Source organism: Mobula hypostoma, chromosome 4 (genome assembly GCF_963921235.1).
Source record: "Mobula hypostoma chromosome 4, sMobHyp1.1, whole genome shotgun sequence".
In the NCBI taxonomy this organism is placed as follows: Eukaryota; Metazoa; Chordata; class Chondrichthyes; order Myliobatiformes; family Myliobatidae; genus Mobula; species Mobula hypostoma.
Window position 1 is genome coordinate 194,656,867 of NC_086100.1, and position 22,166 is coordinate 194,679,032.

Sequence of the window (22,166 nt, forward strand, 5' to 3'; positions counted from 1 at the left end):
ACATTCAAAATCAAAGTCAAAGCAAATAAATTATCAAAGTATATATACATCACCATATACTACCTTGAGATTCACTTTCCTGCAGGCATTTATAGGAAAATAAAGAAATACAGTAGAATTTGTGAAAACTATACATAACCTAAGATGGCGCTGTTAAGTAGCAACACTTTGCGTGTAGCTCTGATGGGAATCATCAAATATTCCCATTTAGGACGACTACTGCTGAAATCCACAGATGCAACCATGGGTACTTCAGTAAGCAACATTGTATTAAGATGTTTAAAAAAAACTGTTGATCTTCAAAATCGACGGATCCCAGACTGCAGACTTAGATCGCAAGGGCAGTTCCCCCTCAAGAAAATGGAAATGTGGAAATTGAGCCAGTCTACAAGTACAAGTGAAGGGCCGAGGACTTAGATACCACCCCCCCCCACCTCCCACCTCCCTACTATCTTGCTGGTGAATGTACAGTCTTCAGAAAATAAAATTGCCGACCTCAGAGCAAGATTGCAGTACCAAAGGGACATCAGGAACTGCTGTGTACTTTGCTTCACAGAAACATGGCTGCTGTTCATTGATTCTAGCTCAGTGCTAAACACATTCATACTCTCAGTTCTATTCAACAAGCTCAAGACCTGGGTCTCTGTACCTCCCTCTGCAGCTGGATCCTCGACTTCCTAACCAGGAGACCATAGTCTGTGTGGATTGGAACTAACATCTCCTCTTCGCTGACTATCCACACTGCTGCACCTCAAGGATGAGTGCTTATCCCACTGCTCTACTGTCTCTACACTCATGACTGTGTGGCAAAATTTCAGATGTTGACAAAGAGGCATACAGGAGCAAGATAGATCGACTGACTGAGTGGTGTTGCAATAGCAACCTTGCACTCAGCGTCAGTAAGACTAAGGAATTGACTGTGGACTTCAGGAAGCAGAAGTCGAGGAAATACACACCAGTCACTACCGAGGGCTCAGCAGTGGAAAGGGTGTCAACATGTCTAAAGGTCTATCTTAGGTCCAACACATTGATCTAATTACAAAGAAGACACAACAGTGGCTATATTTCATTAGGAGTTTGAGGAGAACTGATATGTCACCAAAGGAAAAAGGAAAGGTACATTTCATCTGGAGTTTCTCCGGTTAGCGGACGATTTCCCTCCACGTCTCGCTGACGTAGTGGGGAACCGCGTACGAGGCAAGTTACAGCAGTGGTTTGCCATGGCCTTCTGCCAGGTGAGTTTCCAAACAGATCACCAGCACATAACCCAGCACGGATGGAAAGCGTGCAGGGGAGCCAGCTGGATTCGAATATCATGCCAATGATATTAAACCTGATTCTGATTTTAAAACAAATACTGGCAAACAACCAATGTGCAAATGAAGACGTATTCTGCAAATTAAAAAAAATAATAATACTGAAAACATGAATTTTCATGTGAATCCATAGGTTGTGGAGTCAGTTCAGAATTGAGGTGTGTGGAATTATCCATGCTGGTTCAGGAAGCTGACGGCTGTCGGGAAATAACTGTTCCTCAACCTGGTGGCACGGAACCTAATGCTCCTGTACCTTCTTCCTGATGGTAGAAAAAATATCTCAGGGTAATATATAGTGACATACAGTATATGTACTTTCATAATAAATTTACTTTGACTTGTCCTTGTTCACATTCTCCCAACACAGGGACAGCTCAGATTAGGTACAGAGTACAGTTCCCTCAGCACTGAGCTTAGTAATGTGCCCCTTATACACTGCCCATTAAATGCACAGAGCACGTTGAAACTTTATCTGATGATTATTCAGGGCATCATTCAAACTGAGACAGGACCACGGCAGCCATCTCCCTTGGTCCTCGTGAACCCTGCTTTTATCTGAATACCTTGTCCTTCTGGTCAAAGGGCCTGATGGTGTACATTTTCAGCGTGGGGAAGACCGGAGGGGGCTGGTTAAAGAGCTCACTGCTGCTTGTGATTGGAAGCATCATCTGTAATACAAGGAATAGCAATAATTACAGAACTGAACCCAGCAACACAGTGGAAGGTGAGTAACTTGATGTCTTTGCACTGTAGTGCAGTCTCTCGAGTCAAGTATAATGTTCTCTTCAGGAGTTACTGTGTGTGACTTTGTTTAACGTGGGGAGGCTGATGCACAGGCAGCCATCACACGGTCTTTGAAAGATAGGGGTCAGGGTCCAGTGGCATGGAAAGCAAGATGACTGGGGACCCTTCACTGCCTTGGAATGTGTCATCATCTTCTGCCAGCCCCACCGTTGAAGTCTTGGTCGGATTGCTCATTGTGTGAAATCTCCCCCTTGATCGTACCTCCATGGGTGACCCTACCAGGAGCTAAGCTCCAGACGGCATCACTCTCAGGATCTCAGGAATTCATAAGCTGATGATTCTCGGAAAAGGATGCACTGTACTGCTACACCAAGCAACATATTTCGTGTCATCCAAGTCAGTGCATGGTCATCCAGTAGTTACTGCCACACTTTAGAGCACCATCTATAAAATTGGGGTTAAATTCCCGCCGCTGTCTGTAAGGAGTTTGTACGTTCTCCCCATGTCCGTGTGGGTTTCCTCCGGGTGCTCCGGTTTCCTCCCATATTCCAAAATACGCTTAGGGTGAGTGAGTTGTGGGCATGCTATGCTGGTGCCAAAGGCATAGTGACACTCGTGAGCTGCCCCCAGCACAGTCCGTGCTGATTTGACTTGACAACTGTATATTTTTATTTTTAGTGATACAGCACGGTAACTAGCCCTTCTGGCCCAGTGAGCCTGCGCTGCCCAATTTGTACCCATGTGACCAAATAACCTACTAACCAATGTTCCCCCTAATGTGCTAGTAACCTGTACATCTTTGGGATGTTGGAGGAAACCGCAGTCCCATGATGAAACCTACACGGTCATGGGGAGAACGTACAAACTCCTTGCAGATAGTGGCAGGAAGTACATTTTAAACTTTTTTAAAATTGAGATACCACACGGAATTGGCCCTCCAGCCCTTCAAGCCACACTGCCCAGCAATCTCCAATTTAGCCTTAGCCTAATCATGGGATCTCTCTCTCTCTCTCTGGCTATCCATCCTATAGGATGATGACGGTTCCTTTCAGTCAGTTAGTGGGGTTGACCTCACTCCTCAGAAAGGAACAGCGTGTGTGTGAATGGATTTTAGGTGAGTAGGGGTTGCACAGGTCCAGACCCGCCCTCTTGATATCCCCTCCCAGTTCCAGTGGCATGGTGGGGTCCAAGACGGCTGGGGGAAGTTCTGTGGCAGTGAATGGCCAGACCAAGCTTCGATGCAGGGGATGTCCTTTCCACGCTTCACGGCACGTGTTTGCTAGATGGCCGTTGACCCTATGAGAGGGTTCATTCGCCCTTTGACAGGTCTTGTTTTTCATTCTGCAGGGTGTCTAGCCACCCTCCTCACCAGGCAAGCCTGGTGGGAGAGCCGGTTTAGTCGCCAACCACCCAACCATGTAACAGGTAGTATTGGGTTACATGGTACCAGTAGCACTCAGACCAGTGACCTGACCCTAATTATGGGATAATTTACCTACGACCAATTAACCTACCAAACAGTATATTTTCGGACTGTGGGAAGAAACCGGAGCACCCAGAGGAAACCCATGCAGTCATGGAGGGAACATACAAATTCCTTACAGCCAACGGTGGGAGTTGAACCTGGTTGCTTGTACTGTAAGGCATTGTGCTAACCACTACACTACCATGCTGCACCACATGTGACAAATAAGGTTAATATTTAAGATCTTTAAATCTTTAAAATAAATCTAATTCTGTAAAGTTCTTTTCTTTGACAAATCCTTAGATTTGAACAAAATTACGTGCTGTGAGCAATAGATTCAATTGAAAAGGAAGAGAGGAGGGTGATGTTGCATTAATGTGCAAGCGCATTACCTGAAACTCTCCCACAAGCCCGCCTCTGTAAATCCAAGTCTCCCCCTCTGTTCCTAAGACAACAGGAGTACTGTTGGTACGGCACCCTAGAAGGGACACAATTCACAACATGATTAACTTTAGCAGGATGTCTGCATGCTTTATTGAAATGAATGATGTCACAAATCACACCAGGAAAGCAAAACACTGCAGGTGTCATAAATCTGAAATAAAGCCAGAAAATACAGACTGTTCAACATGCACAAAATTCTGGAGGAACTCAGCAGGTCAGGCAGCATCTATGCAGGGGAATAAACAGTCAACATTTCACGCCGAGACCCTTCAACAGGACTGGAAAGGAGGAAAGGAGATCCTCGCCACAAAAGGCAGGATCTCTCGGTGGTAACCGATTTCAATTAGAACTTGGAGAAAGAATAAGGTAGATGGGGAGAAATTATTCCTGCAAGCTGAGGGGTTTGGAGGCCAGGAGTTAGAGTCTAAGAACTGAAGCAAGGGTTTTTCACAGGAGTAACAGTTTTAAGATGGTTTAAAACTCTGCCGGTTTAAGATGGTCCTGGTGGAACTCAGCAACTATTTGCTGGTGGCCAATGAAACAAAATAAACAACTAAACACTTTTTTATTCACACTTTTTCTGGTAAATGATCACCGTAAATAATAAACTGTAACTTCCCTTTGAACTTGGACTTGATTCGATGTGACAGAACCATGGCAAGACAAGGCAAAGCAGCACGCCCGTCGCCGGAGCAAGAAAGGTCCTGAGCTTTGATCGATTTAAATGTCAGGCCGAATCGAGGTAGCATGGTCCAGGTCCCAGAGCATATCAAAGCGACAGAACCCGATGTTTGGATGACCAGTTAAACATCAGGCCAGATTGAAAGGGTCAGGGTGTTGGGGCCCAAGGCAAGGGAAGGGCCAGTTCAGTTCACTGGCTCTGTGCCACTTTGAGGCTGTAGTTTATGGAGACTCTCTTTGTGAGCTTCAGTTCAGAATGCTACCTGCTTGCTTTTATTGTTTGCATGATTTTTTTTCTCTGCACATTGAGCGTTTGACAGTCATTTTTTTAATGGGTTCTTTAGGGTTTCTTCGTTTTGTGGCTGCCTGTAAGGAGACAAATCTCAAGGATGTATAATGTATACATTCTTCAATAATAAGTGTACTTTGGACTTTGAACTTTTCTTTTGGAGTGAGGGTTTTTCCTTTAGGTATACAAGATGATAAGAGGCATAGATTGAGTAGATAACGAGAGACCTTTACCCAAGACAGAAATGGCTAACACAGGGGGGCATAACTTTAAGGTGATTGGAGGAAGGTATTGGGGGGATGCCAGAGGTTTTTTTTTACACAGAGTGTGGTGAGTGCATTGAGTGCCCTGTCAGGGGTGGTGATAGAGGCATACACATTACGGATATTTAAGAAACTCTTAGATAGGTGCATGGATGATAGAAAAATGGAGGGCTATGTGCGAGGGAAGAAAGGATTAGATTGATCTTAGAATAAGTTAAAATGTCAGCACAACATCATGGGCTGAAGGGCCTGTACTGTGCATGAAATAAAGGAATTATTTCTAGGTAGAATAATTTGGAAGACTTCCACAGATGGTAATAGATACCAAGTTCATTGTAAACATGGTTAATGATACATTTCTGTTTGGCAGAAGAATAAAAGGATGTGAAATAATTAAATTGGGACCGATGGTACCTGTGATCTCACTGAAAAGGGAAGCAGACGTAAGGAGCTGATGATTCCTGGCACAGTTGAACAGAGTCCCAAGCACATCAATGTCCTTTAACAAGAGCTCCAGGAATCTGCTGATGGCTGTGTAAAAACCCTGCTATTATTTGTTCCTTTCCTCTCAGCAGGAGAGAAAATAATCCTAACAATTCTGATATTATCAATAAATAATAATCCTGTTCCTGTTATCACTAAGGCTCATGTGGTGATAACAGACAGTCCACTTTGATATGCAGCGTGTTTAACCATCAACACTTCATGATCATTGGATTTTAGAACTTGTGTATACACCACCCTTCATAACTACAGGATATCCAGATGTGCTTTCCAGCCAATAAATGAAGCCACATGTGTAAGGTGAGGAATAGATAGAAGGCAAATAGATACATAAATTTATAAAAACAAACTTGTTGGGTGTTAGTAGTGTAACACTTTACAGTGCTGGATGATCAGGGTTCAGTTCCCGTAAAGAGTCTGAACGTTCTCCAAGTGACCACATTGGTTTCCTCCCACACTCTAAAGATGTATAGGTTAGGGTTAATGAATTGCTGGCGTGCTGTGTTGGCACCATAAGCCTAATGACACTTGCGGGCTGCCCCCAGCACAATCCTTGGACTATGTTGGTGGTTGGCACAAAGGACGTATTTTACTGTATGTTTTGATGTATTATAAAGCTAATTTAATCTAATCACATCACTTTGTTCATTCCATGTATGAACCATCCTCTGGGTAAAAAAGGTTGATCTTCAGTTTGGTATTAAACCTACCCATCTATACTGGGCAGCATGGTAGCATAGTGGTTAGCACAATGCTTTACAGTACAGGCGAACTGGGTTCACTTCCTGTGCTGCCTGTAAGGAGTTTGTACGTATTCCCCATGAACGCATGGTTTCCTCCAGGTGCTCCAGTTTCCTCCCACAGTCCAAAGACGTACTGGTTGGAAGGTTAATTGATCATTTTAAGTTGTCCCGTGATTAGGCTAGCATCAAAATTGGGGGACTTGGCTCGAAGGGCCAGAGAGGCGCTGTATCTCAATAAAAAGATAAATAAAATACAGTCGGCCCTCCTTATCTGCGGGATCCGCATGCACGGATTCAACCAACCGCTGATCGGGAAAACCAGGAAGTTCCCTCTCCAGCACTCGTTGTTTAAGCATGTACAGACTTTTTTTTCCTTGTCATTATTCCCTAAACAATATGGTATAACAACTATTTTACATAGTATTTACATTGTATTAGGTATTATAAGTAACCTAGAGATGATTTAAAGTACAGGCAGTCTGTAAGTCAGATTTGTACATAAGTCGGAACAGGTACATCCGGTATTATTTAGCGTCAGTTAGTCAAACGTTTGTCTTAGTATATAGTATATATTTTACCTTTCTATGCATATAAAACACTTAAGAAACGTATGTATTTCAATAATTAAACCACTGCGTTGCTTAGTAATAATTGTAGCTTTCATCGGGGCAGGGCCTTTCACATGCTCCACTATTCTCACTTTATCCTTTAAAATTGTTCCGATCATTGACCAACTGTAGTCTAACGCTTTTCCAACGACCGATGGCATTTCACCTCTTTCCGATCGCTTTATTATTTCCACTTTATTTTCAATCGTGCTCGTTTTCCGTGCCGCGGGCAGCGGGTCCTGAGCTCCGCCGGGACCTAAAGTCCACCACACTAAGACTGGTTAAATAAGGTCCAGAGCTCTGCCAGGTCCTAAAGTCCACCACACTGAGACATGTTGGTAAGGGACTTGAGCATCCGTGTTTTTTGGTATTCGCGGGGGGTCCTGGAACCAATCCCCCGTGGATAAGAAGGGCCGACTGTACTACCTTAAAAATATGCCCTCTGCTTCTTAATTCCCCATCCCAGTGAAAAAATCTGTGTGCATTCACCGTATCATGGTTACACACCTCCATTATGGCTGTTTGTTTTGGTAGAAGTTTAAGTTAGTTATTCTTTGTCCTTCTCAGCTGTGGAAGTATTCATTAATATAACTAACTGCTTGGCTCGAAGGGCCAGAAAGACCTTCTCTACGTTGTATCTCAATAAAAAGATAAATAAAATACCACCTTAAAAATATGCCCTCTGGTTCTTCATTCCCCATCCCAGTGAAAAAAATCTGTGTGCATTCACAGTATCATGGACATACACCTCCATTATGGCTGTTTGTTTTGGTAGAAGGTTAAGTTAGTTATTCCTTGTCCTTCTCAGCTGTGGAAGTATTCATTAATATAACTAATTGCTCATCTAGTATTGTTAGTTATCATAGTTATTGGATACCTAGAATCCCTGCTAGCTGACTGTATAGTTTCCAATGGGTGAGCAATGGGAGCCAGGGATCGGTAAGGGTTCAGAATTGAATGAGCAGGGAGATCTTTGATGGTTCTTGGTTTGGAGAAGATTATAGGGAGAGGAGAAATATTGCAGGAATTTTCAAATGAGTATGAGAATTTAAGTGAGCAACATTTACAAAGTGCTGGAGGAACTCCACAAGTCAGGCAGCAGGAGTCCTGAAGAAGGATCTTTGCTCGGACCATCAACTCCTTTATTCCCCTCCGTAGATGCTGCCAGACGTGCAGAGTTCCTCCTGCATTTTGTATGTGTTGATCCAAGATTTCTAGCATCTGCAGAAATATCTAGCCATTACCTGGCGGTCAACATGATGATCTGGGGATGTGTGTGCAGGATGTATAGAGGCTCCAATGTAAAGGGTTCCAAGAAGCTGCAGAGGGTTGTAAATTCAGCCAGCTCTATTATGGTCACAACCTTCCCCCATTATCGAGGATATCTTCAAGAGGTGGTGCATCAAGAGGGCAACATCCATCAGTAAAGACCCTGACAACCCGAAACATGCCATCAGGGAGGAGGTGCAGGAGCCTGAAAACCCACACTTAAAGTGTTTGGGAACAGCTTCTTCCCCTCTGCCATCAGATTTCTGAACAGTCCATGACCACCACCTCGCGATTCCTCTTTTGCACTAATTTATTTATTTTTGTTACCACCTATAGTAACCTAAATGTAGGTCCATGGTCTCTTCTACAATCACAATGAGACCACACTCTGGTTGGAGGAGCAACACATCATATTCTATCTGGTAGCCTCCAAACTGTTACCATGAACATTGATTTCTCTAACTTCTAGTAATTTATCCCCCCTCCCCCTTCTCTCCTTTTTAATTCCCCATTTTGGCTTCCTTTCTCCTCACCTGCCTATCACCTCCCTCTGGTGTCCTTTAGTCTCATGGCCCACTGTAACCTATCAGATTCCTTCTTCTTCAGCCCTTTACATCCTCCACCTATCACCTCCCAGCTTCTTACTTCATTCTCCATTCCCCCCACATCCACCTTCCCACTCACCTGGTATCACCTACCACCTTCCTTCCCCACCCCTTGCTTTCTTATTCTGGCTCTTTCCGCCTTCCTTCTCAGTCCCAATAAAGGGTCTCAGCCCGAAACGTTGGCTCTTTATTTCCCTCCATAGATGCTGCCTGACCTGTTGAGTTCCTCCAGCATTTTGTGTGAGTTGCTCTGGATTTCCAGCATCTGCAGAACCTCTCATGTCTATAGTAGTTATTTTTATTGTGTAGTGCTGTCACAAAACAATGAATTTCATGACATAAACACAAGAGATTCTGTAGATGCTGGAAATCCAAAGCAACACACACAAAATGCTGGAAGAACTACTGTGCTCAGTTCTGGTCGCCTCACTACAGGAAGGATGTGGAAACCATAGAAAGGGTGCAGAGCAGATTTACAAGGATGTTGCCTGGATTGGGGAGCATGTCTTATGAAAACAGGTTGAGTGAACTCGGCCTTTTCTCCTTGGAGCGATGGAGGATGAGAGGTGACCTGATAGAGGTGTACAAGATGATGAGAGGCATTGATCGTGTGGATAGTCAGAGGCTTTTTCCCGGGGCTGAAATGGCTGCCACAAGAGGGCACAGGTTTAAGGTGCTTGGGAGTAGGTACAGAGGAGATGTCAGGGGAAAGTTGTTTTTCTTTACGCAGCGTGGTGAGTGTGTGGAATGGGCTGCCAGCAACGGTGGTGGAGGTGGATACAATGGGGTCTTTTAAGAGACTTTTGGATAGGTACATGGAGCTTAGAAAAATAGAGGGCTATGGGTAAGACTAGTAATTTCTAAGGTAGGGGCATGTTCGGCACAACTTTGTGGGCTGAAGGGCCTGTATTGTGCTGTAGGTTTTCTATGCTTCTATGCTTCTAACTATGGTCATTGAACTCGTGAACACTGCCTCACTTTTTTAATATATATTATTTCTGTTTTTGCACGATTTTTAATCTATTCAATATACATATACTGTAATTGATTGATTGATTTTTTAAATTTATTTTTCTTCTTCTTCTTCTGTATCATGTATTGCATTGAACTGCTGCTGCTAAGTTAACAAATTTCACGATGCATGCTGGTGATAATAAACCTGATTCTGATTCTGATTCTATGGAAGTAAATAGATAGTCGACAAATTGGGCCAAGAGCGTTCTTCAGCACTCATTTCATGACATATGTCAATCATAATAAACTAACAATCTGATTCTGAACTCTGGATCACTTTAAGTAGAACCTGGGAGGCCAGTCAGGAAGAGGATAACGACAAAAAGGCATTTTCTCAGGCACAGGGCTTCCTCAGCTTTTGAGAGGAATGGTTTTGAGGCCAACAATCACAGATCTGTTCATGGTTCGCAACATGATTAAAACATAATAATACTCACACTGGAAGCAGTTCATCCAAGAGTTAAAGGAGAAGGTATTCTTCTCAATACGGCCATCTAGGGGAAATAGAATTAACGATCAGAGAGCTGTTGTAGTTGGCAGAATTATCATCCGTGTGCTTGCCTGTTTGATTAGACTATAGTTATTAGTGTCCTTGAAGTTTAACTTTCTTATGCTTGGTTGTATTTTTATATAATTACCTACAGTATTTATACACAATTGTTCAGTGAGTTTCCTAGTGGTTACAGTTCCTCTATATCTTTCTGGAAGTTTCTTGGTTCCAGCGCTGGGTATCACATGATTAGAATGTGGGCTATGTTATTGGCTAATTCAAACAACAAAATCTGAATGGAATATCCACTATGGATGGAAATTTAATGGAACTAGCAAACTGGTATAAGCATAAGACCATAAGATAGAGGAGCAGAATTAGGCCATTTGGCCCATTGAGTCTGCTCTGCAATTTCATCATGGCTGTTCCATTTTTCCTCTCAGCACCAATCTCTTGCCTTCGCCCCGTATCCATCATGCCCCGACCAATCAAGAAACTATCAGCCTCTACATTAAATATACATAAAGATTTGGCCTCTACAGCTGACTGTGGTAACAAATTCCACAGATTCACCACTCTCTGGCTAAAGACATTCCTCCTCAACGCCATTCTAAATGGACGCCCTATATTCTGAAGCTGCTTCCTCTGATCTTAGACTACCCTACTATAGGAAACATCCTCTCCACATCCACTCTATTGAGGCCTTTCCAACATTTGATAGGTTTCAATGAGATGTCCCCTTGTTCCTCTGAGTTCCAGTGAGTACAGACCCAGAACCATCAAATGCTCCTCATATGACAAACAGTTTAATCCTAGAATCATTTTTGTGAAGCTTCTTTGAAGCCTGTCCAGTTTCAGCACATCCTTTCTAACATAAGGGACCCAAAACTGCTCAAAATGTTCTAAGTGAGGCCTCACCAGTCTCAATATTACATCCTTGCTTTTATATTCTAGTCCTCTTGAAATGAATGCTAACATCACATTTGCCTTTCTCACCACAGACTCAACCTACAATTTAACCTTTAGGGAATCCTGCTCAAGGACTCCCAAGTCCCTTTGTGTCTTAGTTTTTATATTTTCTCTCCATTTTGAAAATAGTCAACCCTTTAATTTCTTCTACCAAGGTGCATGACCATACACTTCCCACACTATATTGCATCTGCTGCTTCTTATAATATTATTCTGAAAATATTATTCCCCTTCTTTCTCTAATAACATAGCCCACATTATAATCATGTGATACCCGCCGCTGGAACCAAGAAACTTCCAGAAAGATATAGAGGAACTGTAACCACTAGGAAACTCACTGAACAATTGTGTATAAATACTGTAGGTAATTATATAAAAATACAACCATTCTCCTAATCTGTCCAAGTCCTTCTGTAGACTCTCCACTTCCTCAAAACTACCTGCCCCTTCAACAATCTTTGTATCGTCTGCAAGCTTTGCCACAAAGCCATCAATTCTATACTTGCAACAATTACTTCTTTGCTCTTTCCCTGCCACTCTTTCACTTTCTCTCTTCCTCATGCTTCATTTTCTTTGTTTCGTTTTTGTCACGCTTAATCAGCTATCATAAGCAACAAGTTTTATGCCTCATTCTTGACATCCAAAGAACCTTCGTTCACAGAAACATCAGGATCCAGCACCCCTTTGGAGCCCAAAAGGTTACCCACCAACAGAGTTAAATCAAATTTCTTGAGATGTGTCTCACCATTCTTTTCATAACCACGACCATGAGCCTGACCTTGCAAAACAAGTCTCAACCTCACACCTTGAAAAGTGTTGGGATGATGGTGCAGTCCATCTTGAAATGATTCTGCACTGAGATTGGGCTAAAACCATGTCTTTCTGTCACTCAATCTTCAGAGTGGTCATGAAACATTTTCCATTACAGGTAGTGGCAGAGAGAAAGAAGGGGAATAATATTTTCAGCGTTTTCCCTGTTTTCATCCAGTGTTGACTGGGTCAGCATCACTGGAAAAAGTAAAATATGTGCTTACACAGTAGTGTGGTGGTTAGCATGACACTTTACAATGCCAACTGCGAGATCGAGGTTCAATTCCAGCCGTTGGCTGTGAGGAGTTTGTACGTTCTCCATGTGACTGCTCCGATCCCTTCCCACATTCCAAAGGCACACGGGTTAGGGTTAATGAGTTGTGGGCAGGCTATGTTGGCCTCGGAGCACGACAACACATGTGGGCATCCCCCAGCACATTTTCAGTGCAAATAATGCATTTCACCGTATATTTCGATATTTCAGGTGCAGACACACACAGCCCTGAGACAGCAGGCAAGGTCATTTGATTCCAAACAATTGGTTTACTGATCATTACAGAATGTCTCTCTGGTGTTCCCTGCTCTCTCCCCTCTCCCTTCCCCTTTTATCAACCAGGATTCCCTTCTCCCTGCCCCCTATCCACTTTCAGTCCACAAAAGAGAATCATATCAGAATCAGGTTTATAATCACTCACATATGTCATGAATTTTGTTTTTTTGCAGCAGCAGGAGATCCAGGAGGGAGCTCTGCCACACAGGAGATTTCAGAGCTGTGGCAATCCAGGAGGGAGCCCTGCCAGACAACAGATTCCAGGCACTGCTGCCCCAGTGCCTCAGCCTCGGGTTTAATTGCCCACACACATTCAAGACAGGTGACACCTGGTATGGTCTAACCTTTAATCACAACACCTTTTGAATGACACCGTGCCGATGGTCAGTACAGGTCTAAGGCAAACATTTTTTTCCTTTTTTCTGGTCCAGCTGGCTCCAAGCTACGATGTTCGTCGAGATCATGGCTCAGCCTTTGTTGATTTTTAAGTCGTAGGATGTCTCTTAGGGACGGAGAGGGGTGTTAGGGGTCAGGTTAGGATTCGGGGACAGGGATGTGGGGAATTAGGCATCATATTAGGGTTTACAGAGAGAGATGTGGGGAGTTAGAGGTATGATTAGGGTTTAGGGACACGGATATGGGGAAGTAAGAGTTCAGAATAAGGTTTAGGGAAAGGGATATGGGCGAACTAGAGGTCAAATTAAGGTTTAGGGACAGGGATGTGGGGAGTTAGAGGGCAGGCCTCTTCTCCGTGCTGGAAGGCCAGTGATATGGACATGGGACAAAGGACATTCAAAGTCACGGCCACCACTCTGCGCTTGATGGCAAGCACATGGACATGTGATGAAGGACATCCATGGATATTGGACTGTCCTAGGTTGGTTTTGTCCTAGGATCAGATGTCCATGCGAGCAGGAGCACAAGCTGTTATGAGGTCTGGTCAGTTGGCAAGCCCAGAGTTCGAGTCTGAAGTTCGAGATCTCTAGTCTGGGGCTCAATACCAAACATCAAAGCCCGATGGCCAAAGCCTGGAATTCAAAGTCCGTTCTGCTGTTGCTGGCCTGAGCCTGGAGTTAGATTTGGAGGCATGGCCTGGAGTTGAAGTTGGAAGCCTGGCATGGAGTTAGATTGGGAGACCTGGCATGGAGTTGAAGTTGGAAGCCTGGCATGGAGTTAGATTGGGAGGCCTGGCCGTGTGCGTACAAAAGTGGGAGGGAGCAAAGGGCTTGTTTTACTGATGCCTCGTGTTCTGTTCTGCCGAGCATTCTGGGCATGCTGTGTTGGTACCAGAATGTGTGGCAACATGTGCAGGCTGCTCGTAGCACATTCCTTTGTTCTTAACACAAATATTGCACTTCACCATATTTCCATGAATATGTGATAAATAAATCTGAATCTGAATGTTGCCTCACTTTCCCCTTCGTGTGCAGTCTATACCTGGCGCCCAACCCTCCTCACCAGTGATAAATGGAGCCGTTCACTCACCCAGCCACATCACAAAAGCCTTGGCAACGAGGAGTGTGTTCCTGATGTCCCAGAGGTAAGGGTAAAGGTCGTAGACAATTGCCCTGTTCGAGCTTCTCATGAACTGCCGGTAGAGTTGGACAATTCCATCACACCAGAGCTGGAATGTTTGCGCGCGTGCTCTCCACTCCTCCGCCTGGTGGGGATGGGGATGAGGCAGATCAGGACAGTGGATAGCATGTCATATGTACAATATTTACCACATCACCCACCTCACTACCAAACACAGATTCCCAGATCCGAACCAATCCCTGTTATTCCTCCTGCTCAATAATCCATCCATCCCTCTATTGCCATCCCTTCTTCAACAATCAACCCTCCCACTCTCCAAAATTCAAGATTCAAGATTGTTCCATGTCATTTCCAGTACACAATTGTAAAGAAGAATGAAATGTTACGCCAGATCTGATGCAGCACAAAAAATACAATAAGATAAAGAACACAATATTAATAAAAAACAATAAATACACTATATACACAGATTCATTGTATGTCCATAAAGTGAAGCTAGACACAGGAGTGTCTGTATATAAGGCGATTCTGATAGCAAATGATAAAGTAATGGTGGTTGGGGGTTTGGAGAGGTGGGTTATTGGGTGCTTACTGCTTGGGGAAAGTAACTGTTTAAGACCATGAGACATAGGAGCAGATTTAGGCCATTCAGCCCATTGAGTCTGCTCCGCCATTCCACCATTATTATACCTCTCAACCCCATTCTCCTGTCCTCTCCATGTAACCTATGATGCCCTGATTAATCAAGAACCTATGAACCCTCTGCTTCAATTATGCCCAATGACTTGGCCTCCACAGCTGCCTGTGACAAGGAATTCCACTGATTCACTACCATCTGGATAAAGAAAGTTTTCCTCATCTCTGTTCTAGATGGATGTCCCTCTAGTCTGAAACCATGCCCTCTAGACAGTCCCACTAAAGGAAACATCCTCTCCACATCCACTTTATCTAGGCCTTTCGATATTCGATAGGTTTCAATGAGATAGAATATAGAACATAGAACAGTACAGTCCCTTCGGCCCACAATGTTGTGCCGATCGTTAAACCCGGCCTCCCATGTAACCCCCACCTTAAATTCCTCCTTATACCTGTCCAGTAGTCTCTTAAATTTCACTAGTGTATCTGCCTCTACCACTAACTCAGGCAGTGCATTCCATGCACCAACCATTCTCTGAGTAAAAAACCTTCCTCTAATTACTCTATTGGGAGTATTCTATAGGCCCCCTGGTAGCAGCAGAGATACCGAAGAGCAGATTGGAAGGCAAATTTTGAAAAGGTGCAAAAATAACAGGGTTTTTATCATGGGTGACTTTAACTTTCCTAATATTGATTGGCACCTGATTAGTTCCAAGGGTTTAGACAGTGCAGAATTTGTTAAGTGTATCCAGGACGGATTCCTGTCACGGTATGTGGACAGGCCGACCAGGGGGAATGCCATACTAGAACTAGTAATAGGTAACGAACCAGGTCAGGTCACAGATCTCTCAGTGGGTGAGCATCTGGGGGACAGTGACCATCGCTCCCTGGCATTTACCATTATCATGGAAAAGGATAGAATCAGAGAGGACAGGAAAATTTTTAATTGGAGAAGGGCAAATTATGAGGCTATAAGGCGAGAACTTGCAGGAGGGAATTGGGATGATATTTTTGCAAGGAAATGTACTATGGACATGTGGTTGATGTTTAGGGATCTCTTGCAGGATGTTAGGGATAAATTTATCCCGGTGAGGAAGATAAAGAATGGTAGGGTGAAGGAATCATGGGTGACAAGTGAGATGGAGAATCTAGTCAGGTGGAAGAAGGCAGCATACATGAGGTTTAGGAAGCAAGGATCAGATATGTCTATTAAGGAATATAGGGTAGCAAGAAAGGAGCTTAAGAAGGGGCTGAGGAGAGCAATAAGGGGCATGAGAAGGCCTTGGTGAGTAGGGTAAAGGAAAACCCCAAGGCATTCTTCAATTATGCGAAGAACAAAATGATGACAGGAGTGAAGATAGGACCGATTAGAGATAAAGATGGGAAGATGTGCCTGGAGGCTGTAGAAGTGAGCGAGGTCCTCAATGAATACTTCTCATCGGTATTCACCAATGAGAGGGAACTTGATGTTGGTGAGGACAATATGAGTGAGGTTGATGTTCTGGAGCATGCTGATATTAAGGGAGAGGAGGTGTTGGAGTTGTTAAAATACATTAGGATGTATAAATCCCCGGGGCCTGATAGAATATTCCCCAGGCTGCTCCATGAGGCGAGGGAAGAGATTCCTGTGCCTCTAGCTATGATCTTTATGTCCTCGTTGTCCACGGGAATGGTACCGGAGGATTGGAGGGAAGGGAATGTTGTCCCCTTGTTCAAAAAAGGTAGTAGGGATAGTCCGGGTAATTATAGACCAGTGAGCCTTACGTCTGTGGTGGGAAAGCTGCTGCAAAAGATTCTTAGAGATAGGATCTATGCGCATTCAGAGAATCATGGTCTGATCAGGGACAGTCAGCATGGCTTTGTGAAGGGCAGATCATGTCTAACAAGCCTGATAGAGTTCTTTGAGGAGGTGACCAGGAATATAGATGAGGGTAGTGTTGTGGATGTGATCTGCTTGGATTTTAGTAAGGCATTTGACAAGGTTCCACACGGTAGGCTTATTCAGAAAGTCAGAAGGCATGGGATCCAGGGAAGTTTGGCCAGCTGGATCCAGAATTGGCTTGCCTGCAGAAAGCAAAGGGTCGTGGTGAAGGGAGCACATTCGGATTGAGGGTTGTGACTAGTGGTGTCCCACAAGGATCGGTTCTGGGACCTCTACTTTTTGTGATTTTTATTAACAACCTGGATGTGGGGGTAGAAGGGTGGGTTGGCAAGTTTGCAGACGACATAAAGGTTGGTGGTGTTGTGGATAGTGTAGAGGATTGTCGAAGATTGCAGAGAGACATTGATAAGATGCAGAAGTGGGCTGAGAAGTGGCAGATGGAGTTCAACACGGAGAAGTGTGAGGTGGTACACTTTGGAAGGACATACTCCAAGGCAGAGTACAAAGTAAATGGCAGCATACTTGGAAGTGTGGAGGAGCAGAGGGATCTGGGGGTACATGTCCACAGATCCCTGAAAGTTGCCTCACAGGTAGATAGGGTAGTTAAGAAAGCTTATGGAGTGTTAGCTTTCATAAGTCAAGGGATAGAGTTTAAGAGCCGCGGGGTAAAGATGAAGTTCTATAAAACTCTGGTTAGGCCACACTTGGAGTACTGTGTCCAGTTCTGGTCACCCCACTATAGGAAGGATGTGGAAGCATTGGAAAGGGTACAAGAGGAGATTTACCAGGATGCTGCCTTGTTTAGAGAGTATGCATTATGATCAGAGATTAAGGGAGATAGGGCTTTACTCTCTGGAGAGAAGGGGGATGAGAGGAGACATGATAGAGGTATACAAGATATTAAGAGGAATAGATAGAGTGGACAGCCAGCGCCTCTTCCCCAGGGCACCACTGCTCAATACAAGAGGACACGGCTTTAAGGTAAGGGGTGGGAAATTCAAGGGGATTATGTATTGTATTGAACTGCTGCTGCTAAGCTAACAAATTTCACATCACATGCCAGTGATAATAAACCTGATTCTGATTCTAATTCTAACTCTGATTCTAACCTTTGACGCCCTTTCTAATCAGGAACATATCATCCTCCTCTTTAAATATACCCTAATGATTTGGCCTCCACAGTGATCTGTTGCATGAGTTCCACCCTCTGTCTCAGGAAATTCAGACTCAATTGGCTGAAAGCCCTAATTCTGCTCTTATCTCCTATGGTCTTCCTCAAAGGTCCAAGAGAACATTTGACTATCAAATTTATATTTAATAGTATTTGATCAGGCTTATTATCACCGACATATCACTGAAATCTGTTGTTTTGTGGCAGCAGTTCAGTTCGAAGGTACAGTACAGAGCAGCACAGTAGCATAGCAGTTAATGCAACACTATTACAGTGCTAGTGACCAGGCTTCAATTCCTGTCGTAGTCGGTAAGGAGTATGTATGCTTCCCCGTCACCTTGTGTGTTTCTTCCAGGTGCTCCGGTTTCCTCTGACATTCCAAAGACATACAGGTTAGCATGCCATGTTGGCACCGGAGGCATGGCGATGCCTGGGGCTGCCTCCGGCACATCATCAGACTGTGTTGGTCATTGACGTAAGAGACTCATTTCAGTGTATGTTCCGATGTTTCAATATACATACGTCAAATTAATCTAATCAGACATTAAAATCTATAAATTACAAAAAATAAATAAATACTGCAAAAGAAAGGAATAATGGACCATTCAGAAATCTTATAGTGGATGTAAAGTTCCTGAATCGTTAAATGTGGGTCTTCAGGTTTCTGTACTTTCCCACTTATGGCAGTAATGAGAAGAGGGCATGTCCCAGATGGTGATAAGTCTTTTCTGATGGATGCCGCCTTCTTGAGGCACTGCCTTTTGGAGATGTCCTCTACAATGCGGAGGGTTGTCCCTGTGATGGAACTGGCTTAATTTACAACTCTCTGCAGCCTCTTGCTATCCTGTGCACTGCAGTCTCTATATGCAGTGATGTAGCCAGTCTGAATGCTCTTCACTGTACATCTAGAAATTTGTGAGAACCTTTGGTGACATACCAAATCTCCTCAAAGTCCTAATGAAGTAGAGTTACTGGTGTGCCTTCTTCATGAATGCATCAATGTGTTGGGCTCAGGGTTGATCATCTGAGATGCTGACACCCAGGAACTTGAAGCTGATCTACTTCTAGGAAGAGAGCCATTTGAGTGCCATAGGAAGGCGACATTCATCACTGAGGACTACAGCACATAAACAGGCCCTTCAGCCCATCTAGTCCATGCTACCAGGTTTTCTTTGGTCCCCTCTACCTGGACCCAGACAATATCCTTCCAAATCCCATCCATGTACTTATCCACACTTCATATAAACATTAAAAACGAACCCGCATCCACCACTTCTGCTTGTAGCTCGTCTTGCACAAGCAACACCCTCAGAGAGAAGTTCTCCCCCAGGTTCCCCTTAAATATCTCACCTTTCACCTTTAACCTATGTCCTCTAGATCTAGTGTCACCCAAGTGATTAGTTATTTGTCACATTTATTTATTTTTTATTTGATTGAGTTACAGTATGCAACAGGCCCTTCTGGCTCTTTGAGCCGTGCTACTCAGCAACCTTCGATTTAACCCTAGCCTAAACACAGGATGACACCACCTCATTTTTCCTTTTTTAAGACCATAGGACTATAAGATTTATGAGTAGAATTAGGCCATTTGGCCCATCAAGTCTGCTCTGCCATTTCATCATGACTGATTCATTTCCCTCTCAGCCCCAACCTCCTACCTTGTCCCTGTAACCCTTCATGCCCTCACTAATCAAGAATCTTATCAACCTCTGCCTTAAATATACCCAATGACTTGGCCTCCACAGATGCCTGTGGCAACAAATTTCACAGATTCACCATCTTTCTCATTTCTGTTCCAAAAGGACATCCCTCTATTCTGAGGCTGTGTCCTCTGGTCTTAGATTCTCCCACCATAGGAGACATCCTCTCTGCATCCACTCTATCAAACCTATCATTTGATAGGTTTCGTAGTCTACTCTTATTCTTCTTATTTTGCAATATTTATTTATTTTTGCGACTTCTTTTAAGTCTTTGCACTACTGCAGATTTCATGACATACAAGTCAATAACAATAAATTTGATTCTGAAAAGGGTGTATAGTAACTGGTCTGTAAGTCACTGCTTGGGCTACTTGAGGAGTGGAAACCAGAGGAGATCGATTTAAAATATTTAGTCAAAAAACCTGGGATCTGAACATAGAACATGGAACAGGCCCTTGTGTCCATAGTGTTGTCTGACCTTTTAGCCAACCCTAGCACCTTTCTCTCTTCCATTTTTCTATTATCCATGTGCCTATCTAAGAGCCTCTTAAATGTCCCTAATAGCCTCTACCATCACCCCAGCAGTGTGTTCCATGCACCCACCACTCCCTGTGTCAATAAACAACCTCTGACATCCCCCTTATACTTTCCTCCAATCACCTTAAAATTACACCCTCTTAATATATCTGCCCCTACCACCACCGTGGCGGTGCATCCCATACAGCCACCAATCTCCATGTAAAAAAAACTACATCTGGACATCTTCAATTTACACCTCCTCGCTAGATATTAATTGATGTTTTTTTTTCTAAATGAATTATTGTGAAGGTGGAGATAGATTCATCAAAGTTCAAATTTCAAAGTAAGTTTTATAATCAGAGTACATATATGCTATCACATACAACTCTGAGATTCTTTTTCCAGTGGGCATACTCAGCAAATTTATAGAATAGTAACGATAACAGGATCAATGAAGGATCAAGTAGACCATAGAAGACAACGAACTGTGCAAATGCAAATATAAATCAATAGCAATAAATAATGAGAGCATGAAATAACAAGTTAAAGAGTCATTGGTTGTGAGGACATCTCAGTAAATGAGTGCAGTTATCCCCTTTACTTCAAGAGCTTGATGGTTGAGGGGTAGTAACTGTTCTTGAACCTGGTGGTGCAAGTCCTGAGGCTCATGTACCTTCTAGAAGTTCATAATAGATATATAATAATTTAATAATTCTCATCATTCAGGGGCAGCACGGTAGCATAGTGGTTAGCACAACACTTTACAGTACAGGCGACCCGGGTTCAATTCCCACCGCTGCCTGTACATTCTCCCCGGGACCGTGTGGGTTTCCTCCGGGTGCTCCGGTTTCCTCCCACATTCCAGAGGCGTACCGGTTAATTGGTCATTGTAAGTTGTCCCATGATTAGGCTCAGATTAAATCGGGAGACTGCTGGGCTGTGTGGCTCAAAGGGCCGGAAGAGTCTATCCCACATGGTTACTCAGTCAATCAATATATATTATTATTCACGAGCAAACGTCAGGACAAAATTTCGCAAACAAAATCCATAAAACTCGGAAGAAAGAGTCTGACTGGGGTGACCTTTGCAACACACACAAAATGCTGGAGGAACACAGCAGGTCAGGAAGCATCTATGAAAATGAATAAACAGTTGACATTTCAGCCGAGACCCTTCGTCAAGACTCTTTCTGAAGAGATGACCACTTTCTGTGCAGGACAACGTACTAGCCAGTGCTCTGCTATGTCCTTCTTCTCGCCCACCTCTGCACCACCCCAGCCCACTGCATCCTTTCCTCTTACCTTCTGGCTGTCAACCTTGGTGTTGGCACTCACGCAGTCGGTGTTGGCCTTGAGCCACTGGAACTCACGCAGCCTTCGCGCTGCCTCCTCGCCGTGTTCGTATGGCAGGTGAAAGAGATCTACCATCAGCCGCAGGTCATCCAGGCTCAGGCTGGGTGAGCAGCAGCCCCCTCCCTTCACCTGACCAGAGCCACTCACAGCCTGGATCCCGTCAGCCGCCTCCATCGCTCCGCTCCTGAGCCCCACCGGCTCTGGGGGTCTGTCAGTCGACTGGCTGGTCCCTGCCGATTCCACCTCCGTTTTCCCAGGAGCCTCCGGAGTGCTCTGGGTCTCAGACCCGCCCACTCCAGGACCATTGCTCTCCACCTCCCGGCCGACGTCCGTCACCGGGCGCTGGCTGCCGCTGCCTGCCTCCAAATCCTCGTGAGCTTCCGCTTTCACTGGCACCTTCAGCGTGCCCTGTTGGTCAGAGTTTACTGCTTCCGGCTCCCCGGTGCCCGGTTCACCCTTTCCATTTAGAGTAACCTCGTCAGTAGGTTGGATCACCAGCCCTCCCTCCTTTTCTTCCTTTAGGAGCTGTCTGCCTGTGAGGAGAACAAATAGGAAAAAGTTAACCCCACCCTTACTAATGCGGAGATGTCCATTTTCTTCCTGATC

The 22,166-nt window shown here is 44.2% G+C and overlaps 1 protein-coding gene across 1 annotated transcript in view; it reads right to left on the reverse strand.

The window, feature by feature from the left end:
* Nucleotides 1-22,166, reverse strand: part of LOC134345849 (protein O-GlcNAcase-like) — a 104,822-nt gene that overhangs the window by 16,055 nt on the left and 66,601 nt on the right. Inside the window, 5 exon segments of the mRNA XM_063047152.1 lie at nt 1,880-1,984; nt 3,918-4,003; nt 10,383-10,439; nt 14,250-14,424; nt 21,510-22,093. Coding sequence (XP_062903222.1) covers nt 1,880-1,984; nt 3,918-4,003; nt 10,383-10,439; nt 14,250-14,424; nt 21,510-22,093 — 1,007 coding nt within the window.